At 45.8% G+C, this 8823-nt stretch overlaps 1 protein-coding gene across 2 annotated transcripts in view; it reads right to left on the bottom strand.

Annotated features, from left to right (window-relative positions):
- Positions 1-8371, bottom strand: part of POLD3 (DNA polymerase delta 3, accessory subunit) — a 45061-nt gene extending 36690 nt beyond the window's left edge. The window contains exons 1-3 of one of the 2 annotated variants that reach the window (XM_045022521.1): positions 8207-8371; positions 5729-5784; positions 1790-1892 (exon numbers count right to left, since the gene is read on the bottom strand). In XM_045022521.1, coding sequence (XP_044878456.1) covers positions 1790-1892; positions 5729-5784; positions 8207-8266 — 219 coding nt within the window. In that variant the 5' untranslated portion in view covers positions 8267-8371. The remainder of the gene's footprint in view (positions 1-1789; positions 1893-5728; positions 5785-8206) is intronic. The other variant, XM_045022522.1, reaches the window with a different exon arrangement.
- Between the last annotated feature and the right edge of the window lie 452 nt (positions 8372-8823).

Here is an 8823-nt window from a genome sequence, read left to right on the forward strand (position 1 = left end):
ACCATCTGCATCTTTAGGTGCTTAAATACCTTTGCAAATCTGGCCCAGGGTGACCAGACCCAACTCTGCAATTCACTAACTACAGTTAATAATTCCTTTTTTAAAATAAATATTAGTTAGTTTTAAATGCAAAACATGTCTTGTTAAGCTCAATTTTTCCCCCCTTATGTATCCAGAACATTTAAGGTAATTTTATTTACCCAGTTAAAAAAAAATTAAAACACTGGTTTTTTGCTTTTTAATTTAATTCCAATTTCCATCCAAATGCAGCATGACAAATATCATGATTAAAAAATTATGTGCATTCTTCACCATTTTCTAACATTAATCTAAGTAAGTGTATGTTGAGCTATATAATTGTTTAAATAAAGGTGTACAGACAGAGTGCGACCTCCTGGTTAGCAAAAATCAAAAGTATCAAGTTTAGCGTGAGGGCTACATTTAGTTGCAAATCAACATTTTCTAATGGTTACCAACCAACGAGAATTAACCTTTCTTTAGGAAAATAGGTAAAGTACAAATGCAAAACAAGATTAAAATTGATTATTTAAATCAACCTACCCTGATATCTTCACTGGCTCTCACTGCTCCATAGCTCATCACTTCTCACCTTACTTTCAAGAGCCTTCACAATCCTACCTTCCTTCCCTTTTAACTCTTGAATTGTTCCGCCAATGATGCCAGCTGCTGGTATACAGGCCTGTCTTTTAGCCTGGGATAGAATTTTGGGTTTGATTTTTGATATCCTTACTAATGTGTATGAACAAAGACACTGTGTTGCTTCTGCCTAACCAGATGGGGTTTACAGCACAATGAGAAGAGAAAAGGAAGAGAGGCAAAGTGTTGCTGGGCATGGTGGGAGATTAATATACGAGCGCACACTTGAAGACTGCCTCGACTCCTATATCAAGGCAAGGTCAAACAACCAGTCGGGATGGGAGGCATAAGAAACACTAAAAAGGTGGAGAAAAAGGTGACCCTTGCCGAAACACAACCTCACTCCTTACCCCTCCCATGGGGCACAAAAGTGGTACCACCGAAGCCCCCAGACTCACGACCCTCCAAAACGGAACATGACCATAAATTGTAAGGGGTGGGATCCAGGGTGTACACTACAGGTATAATTATGCCTGCTAAGAGGTGGGGGGACAGGGAAAGCTCTGCGTCAGACAGAGCTATGGATATGCTTGCTCGATTAACCTCAATCAACGTAGCATGGCCTGCACTTTGGACTATGGTTTTCTGCTTTGTGTGTGACAAGAACCAAGGGAGGGGGCGAGGGAAAAAGCCCAAATACAAGCTCTGACACAGCATTTGCCCACTAGTTCTCTGAAAACAGCCTGTATCCTTCTTCCACATCACCCCTTACTTGCCCTTCCTGAGCTGGTCTACAAGGCTGCTACCTTCTCCGCATTCAAATCCTTCCTGAAGGGCCAGTTCTATAACAGCATGTATCAAAGCCAACCAACCACTAATGGCCAATTTGAGAGGTAACTGGAGACAGTGAAATATCAACAGAATAAAACCCTGTTTTGTTATCAGACTAAGTATTATCAAAACATGGTCAACACAACTTCGTCCCCAGTCTGTCGTGTTGTCTGTCAGCTTGCAAGCTCTTTGGACAGAGACTGCACCTTCTTTTATGGTCATATAAGAGCTGGCACATTGTGGGCACTATCAGAAATAAATAATAGTAAAAGCTGGAATAGAGTTTTTGCGCCAAAGATGACAGAACAAGGCAGGACACAGAGAAGCAATGCACACACAATTGAGGGAGTTGAGTACTCACAATGTGTCCATTCTGAATGAGATTTCCTGCCACTAAATAGGTGACATGGAGTTGAGCTCCTGAATTCTCCTTTCTCTTCCTTTCTACATAGTCATACAGCATCCTGTACAACAAAAGAAACCAATGTTAACCACCTGCAAGGAAAAAATCCTTCACCCCATCATCTACCAATTCCCGGTGATTTATGTTACATTCATAGGATCAATAAAAGTAAAATGTTCTGAACTCACTAAATGTGTTTATTTCTTCTGAAGAGGTCTGTGTAGCTCCAAACCTTGTCTCTCTCTCCAACAGAAGTTGGTCCAATAAGACATTACCTCATCCACTCATCTCTCAAATATCCTGGGACTGACACGGCTACAACACTCCATAGTTTTATCTAGACATTTATACCATGCCTATCATTAGGATATTAAAGGCTTTGTTCCCATAATACACATACTGAACCACCAGTTCCTGTTTTGCCCTCACTCACGTCTCAAAATTGGGTTTAGACAAATGTGTGTGTGTGTGTGTGTGTGTACACACACACATACATACAGCAATTCATTGTATTTATTGGGATACTTATATGGATTCCATCACTTTGGTATCCATAAGATAGTATTGAAACATCTCCCATTTTTGTTTTATCTAACTAGCTCCTCTTCACCTAAATCTTCCTGCCTCATCCCAAGGAGAACTTTTTTCATTCATCCTAGAACACAGTCCAGCCCCCAGAACTCAGAACATCTAAATACACAAATGGGGTCTGCTGTCCATCCCCAAGAACCTATTAATCCAATATTAGGAATGGGTCTCTGGGCTATTCCTTGGCCCTCTCCCTCCATGGTGGGAAACAGGAACCTAGGACTCTCACTGGCCCGGTATAGCCTACCCTGAGAAGCTGATGTACACCACTTCCCAAAAAACTTCCTAGAGGAATCATATGGCTCCTGTAAGTACCACACCAATGACTTCAATGGACAATTATGTACTTCAAGGAATGTAAATTACTTTCATCTTTTCACAGTCCTAGCAAATGAAGTACAAAGAGCTATGACGTTAAGATTGCAAATATACATTGAAGTCTGGAAATGCCAAAAGGTTCTGATAGTAAAGTTAACTTGTCCATATTGCAAATATTTAGCTTTGGTTATTATCTACGCTGTTAAGTGTAAGTATACTGTGAAGTGTGCATTTAACCCCCTGGACAGTGATTGCAAATATTTATTTGTAGTATGGGTATTGTTGCTGTGAGTGGCTTTTTGTATTTCCTGACTGTATTTTATATTTCCACCTTGATGTTGCATAATACAGGGGATCACAATCCTGAGATCAGATATGCAGAGGCAGCCTCTTACATCTGCAAGGATCCAACTGCAGGACTGGCCCATAGCTTGTAAAACGCTTTTAGACCTTTCAGCAAGAGAAGACCTATATACATTCCTACACGAATACAATTCTAAGATAACCATTTCTGTACCTAATATTCACACCTATTATATGAAACTATAGAATCATAGAATTCAAGATCAGAAGGGACCATTATGATCATCTAGTCTGACCTCCTGCAAGATGCAGGCCACATAAGCCGATCCACCCACTCCTGAACTAATTCTCTCCCTTGACTCTGCTGTTGAATGCTCCAAATCATGATTTAAAGACTTCAAGTAGCAGATAATCCACCAGCAAGCGACCCCTGCCCCATGCTTCGGAGGAAGGCGAAAAACCTCCAGGGCCACTGCCAATCTACCCTGGAGGAAAATTCCTTCCCGACCCCAAATATGGCGATCAGCTGAACCCCGAGCATGCGGGCAAGACTCTCCAGCCAGACCCTCTGGAAAAGGCTAACAATATCCCAACATTGACCCTTTGTACTAATTACCAGTGTGGCACGTTATTGACCTATTGACTAAACCCATTATCCTATCATACCATCCCCTCCATAAACTTATCCAGCTTAATCTTAAAGTCATGGAGGTCCTTCGCCCCCACTGTTTCCCTCGGTAGGCTGTTCCAGAATTGCACTCCTCTGATGGTTAGAAACCTTCGTCTAATTTCAAGCCTAAATTTCCTGACTGACAATTTATATCCATTTGTCCTCGTGTCCACATTAGCACTGAGCTGAAATAATTCCTCTCCTTCCCTGGTATTTATCCCTCTGATATATTTAAAGAGTGCAATCATATCTCCTCTTATCCTTCTTTTGGTAAAGGAAAACAAACCGAGCTCCTCAAGTCTCCTTTCATACGACAGGCTTTCCATTCCTCGGATCATTCTAGTGGCCCTTCTTTGTACCCGTTCCAGTTTGAATTCATCCTTCTTAAACATGGGAGACCAAAACTGCACACAATTCTCCAAATGAGGTCTCACCAACGCCTTATATAACGGGACTAGCACCTCCTTATCTCTACTAGAAATACCTCGCCTAATGCATCCCAAGACCGCATTAGCTTTTTTAACGGCCACATCACATTGCCTACTCATAGTCATCCTACGATCAACCAGGACTCCTAGGTCCTTCTCCTCGTCCGTTACTTCCAACTGGTGCGTCCCCAGCTTATAACTAAAATTCTTGTTAGTCATCCCTAAATGCATAACCTTACACTTCTCACTATTGAATTTCATCCTGTTACTAATACTCCAGTTTACAAGGTCATCCAAATCTCCCTGGAGGATATCCCGATCCTTTTCCGAATTGGCAATACCTCCCAACTTGGTGTCATCCGCAAACTTTATCAGCCCACTCCTACTTTTGGTCTAGAACCATAGAATATCAGGGTTGGAAGGGACCTCAGATCATCTAGTCCAACCCCCTGCTCAAAGCAGGATCAATCCCCAACTATATCATCCCAGCCAGGGCTTTGTCAAGACTGACTTTAAAAACCTCTAAGGAAGGAGATTCCACCACCTCCCTAGGTAACCCATTCCAGTGCTTCACCACCCTCCTAGTGAAAAAGTTGTTCCTAATATTCAACCTAAACCTCCCCCACTGCAACTTGAGACCATTACTCCTTGTTCCGTCATCTGGAACCACTAAGATTCATCCTCTTTGGAACCCCCTTTCAGGTAGTTGAAAGCAGCTATCAAATCCCCCCTCATTCTTCTCTTCTGCAGACTAAACAATCCCAGTTCCCTCAGCCTCCCCTCATAAGTCATGTGCTCCAGCCCCCTGATCATTTTCGTTGCCCTCCGCTGGACTCTTTCCAATTTTTCCACATCCTTCTTGTAGTGTGGGGCCCAAAACTGGACACAGTACTCCAGATGAGGCCTCACCAATGTCGAACAGAGGGGAATGATCACGTCCCTTGATCTGCTGGCAATGCCCCTACTTATACAGTCCAAAATTCCGTTAGCCTTCTTGGAAAGATAAAGATAAAGATAATGGCCAATGGCTCTGCAATCACATCCGCTAACTCCTTTAGCACCCTCAGATGCAGTGCATCTGGCCCCATGGACTTGTGCTCGTCCAGCTTTTCTAAATATTCCTGAACCACTTCTTTCTCCACAGGAGGCTGGTCCCCTCCTTCCCATGCTGTGCTGCCCAGTGCAGCAGTCTGGGAGCTGGCAGTAGTCTTGTTCGTGAAGACGTAGGCAAAAAAAGCATTGAGTACATTAGCTTTTTCCACATCTTCTATCACTAGGTTGCCTCCCTCATTCAGTAAGGGGCCCACATTTTCCTTGACTTTCTTCATGTTGCTAACATACCTGAAGAAACCCTTCTTGTTTCTCTTAACATCTCTTGCTAGCTGCAACTCCAAGGAGCCTAATTAAGCATCTCTTTCTAAAGCAATACTCGCTTAAGTGAGGCATGAATAAGGGCATGCTAAATACAATCCTAAATAAGACTTTACATCTTTCTGGAAAAGATTGGATTTAATTTTTTTTTAATCAAAACCACCAACTAATTAGGCATTGCCACTGAATAAAAGGCTTGTGGTATACACAAACACTCACTGCTTAGCCTGGTTGACATGAACCCCAAGGGTGAAGCTCAGCCATTTGTACGTCACCTGCAACAGAAAAAAATAATTGCACAGGTCAGTGGCTCTCAATCTGAGTTCACGACACACACAAAACTCCATTCAGTGACTCACTAAATCCCACCAGCCTTTGAGGAGACTAAGAAATGGAGAGAGGAAGCAATTTGCCTAAGTGTGTGATACCATGCTGAGCACACTACTCGTGCTTAAAAAATATTTAACAAGGTACCTCTACCTAAATGGTGCATATTTGTGAATGTTGTTTGGAAACAGTCTGAATGGCAGTGATATAGCCAATAACATTCAGAAAGCAACACATGGACATTGCTGAGTTGAGGTTTCCAAAGCAGAGAAGAAAATAAAACAAGCCCCAATATATAATTGTGAAAAGTGGCTGCTGTTCACACAACATTGCTATCAAGGACCTGTCAAGGATGTGGTGGATTCACCATAACTGGCACTTTAAATCAAGACTGGGAGTTTAAAAAAAAACAAACCAAAACATAAGATCTAGTTCAAGCAGCAATTATTGGGGGGGGGAAGGTTTTCTAGGGCACGTGTTACACAAGTCAGACTGGATGATCACAGTGGTTCCTTCTGGCCTTGGAATCCATGTCAAAGATTGCCATGGCTCTCTTTGGGTCTCACACACATGGCATGTGGCAAACTTCAGTTAGGTTACAGGTGCTGCAGCATAGCATGGCAATTTCTTGGCTTCTATTCCTGACTCTACCTCTGTACTGTTATGTGACCTGGGGTAAATTATCTCCTTGTGTCTGTTTTCCCTCCCTCCTGTCTATTCAGACTAACATGCTAAGGGCAGGGCCTGTCATTAGGGGTTGTTGTACATCTGTTTTTATGCAGGTTTAATTTAAATATCAGTTTAGATGCTTAAGTTTACTGAAATAAGTTGTAAATTATATAAGCACTTTCATAATGGTATAACTGCGTCCACACTATGTGGGTGCACCAATTTAACTATATATATATATATATATATTTCTAAAACAATATAGTTAAACTGGTACAAAAACTGTGTGTAGACAAGTCCTTACTATGTTTCTGTACAGTGCCAACCATAACAGGGCTTAAGTATTTTTGTACTACAAGGAAACCTAGTTAAGGTTGTATAACTGTTTCCATTCTAAATCTGATTTCAGTCACTTGTAACTTTCACCTTTTGGGTTGAAGTTTTTCCTCATTTGTCTCTGACCTATGGTGATTTTAGGAACAATGATTTTAGCAAAAATAGTTCATGTACTGGGGAGGACAAGAAAAATTGGAAAAAATACTTTATAACAAAATTAATGTTACGGTGGTTCTCTACAGTCAAAATAGTTGACTAGAAAACTGCAGGATGGTAGCTCTCCCTAAAAAGTGCCCTCGTTAAATTATTCCAATAAAGCTGATATTGATTTTACTGAGTTGTGTGCCTTTGAAAGTTAAGTACTGCACAAGTGGCAGTACATTTTTATCTAAGATGACACCAAGCTTGTAGCTCTAAGGAATGCCCTGCTCTATCCATGTGTTCTGTGTTATGTGGTGGACATGCAGCACTGCTAGAAATGCTATTCAGCAGGTAAAATGTTCCCCATGTTCATAAGCGATGCAAGGTCAGAGTCCTGCCCCACCTACATTCCCATACCACTAGGCTGCAGTTGTGCTGTTCTTTCCTAAATATGATAGGAGACAGAACGTGCCACAATGCTTGTTGCTTCTAGTGGGGGTGAGTTAGGAGTTATGGAATCCTTCCAACTGCATTGCAACCTCCTCCCTGCCAACTGCCGGATACTCTCCAGTGTCTCCCATCCCTCAACTCCCCTCCTCTACCCCTTACACCCCCCCCCATCCTGCCCATCACCACCAACAACCCATATCCCCCTCCCCCAAAACCCCCTGCACCCCCCATCCTGCCCATCACCACCACCCCATATCCCCTCCTCTATAACACTCTGCACCCCCTATCCTGCCCATCACCACCAACAACCCATATCCCCCTCCCCCAAGCCCCCCTGCACCCCCCCATCCTGCCCATCACCACCACCAATCCATATCCCCCTGCCCCAACATCTCTGCATCCCCCCCATGCTGCCCATCACCACCAACCCATATCCCCCTCCCCCCCAACTCCCTACACCCCCTATCCTGCCCATCACCACCAACCCATATCCCCCTCCCCCACAATGCTCTGCACCCCCCCCATCCTGCCCATCACCACCACCAACCCATATCCCCCCACAACCCTCCGCCCCCCCATGCTGCCCATCACCACCAGGCACCAACCCCAGGGCCCTCATCCCCCAACTCCCCTCCCGGTGTGCTCGTCCCCTCAACGCCTCCCACCCCAACTTTCGGAATCGCAGCCCCAGCCCCAGCCCCAGCCCCAGCCCCGCCGCCTCGCTCCCGAGCGCCCCCCCCCCGCAATCTCTGTTCCCGCAGCCCCGCCTCTCACGATGCGGTTCTGGTCGGTGACGAACTCGTCGATGTTCTCCAGGTAGAGCTCGTCCTCCATGGTGCCGGCCGGGCCGCTTCCCGCGCGGATCAGCGCCAGGGAAAGCAGGGCCCCGCCGCCTCCATAGCAACCCCCGGAGCGTGCTACGGCGGCCGCGCAGGGACACAAGCCGCCGCACGCTCCCTGCAAGCTTCGCGGGATCACGCCGCACGCTCCGCCTCCGTCCCCGCCCCCTCTGCGGTAGCTGGCTCCGCCCCCTGCCTCTCGACCCATCCCCTGCCAGCCTGTTTTCTGCGCCCGCCCGCGCGGCGCTTTCTGCTCCGGTGTCTGCTCGGGAGCGGGGCCGGGAACCCCCTGTAGCCGAGCTCCAGTGACCCCCGCTCCGAATCTCCCGCCTCGAGCTCCGCAGTGCCCCCCCCGCCCCGGAGCCCCCACTGACCCTCCCAGTGACCCCCGTCCGGAGCTTCCCGGTCCGAGCCCCCCAGTGACTCGCGCCTCGAGGCCCCCAGTGACCCCATCCGGATCCTCCCAGTGACCCCCGCCCTGAGCCTCCTGCCTCGAGCCCCCCAGTGACCTCCACCCTGAGTCCCACAGTGATCCCCGCCCCGAGCCCCCCA

Source organism: Mauremys mutica, chromosome 1 (genome assembly GCF_020497125.1).
Source record: "Mauremys mutica isolate MM-2020 ecotype Southern chromosome 1, ASM2049712v1, whole genome shotgun sequence".
In the NCBI taxonomy this organism is placed as follows: Eukaryota; Metazoa; Chordata; order Testudines; family Geoemydidae; genus Mauremys; species Mauremys mutica.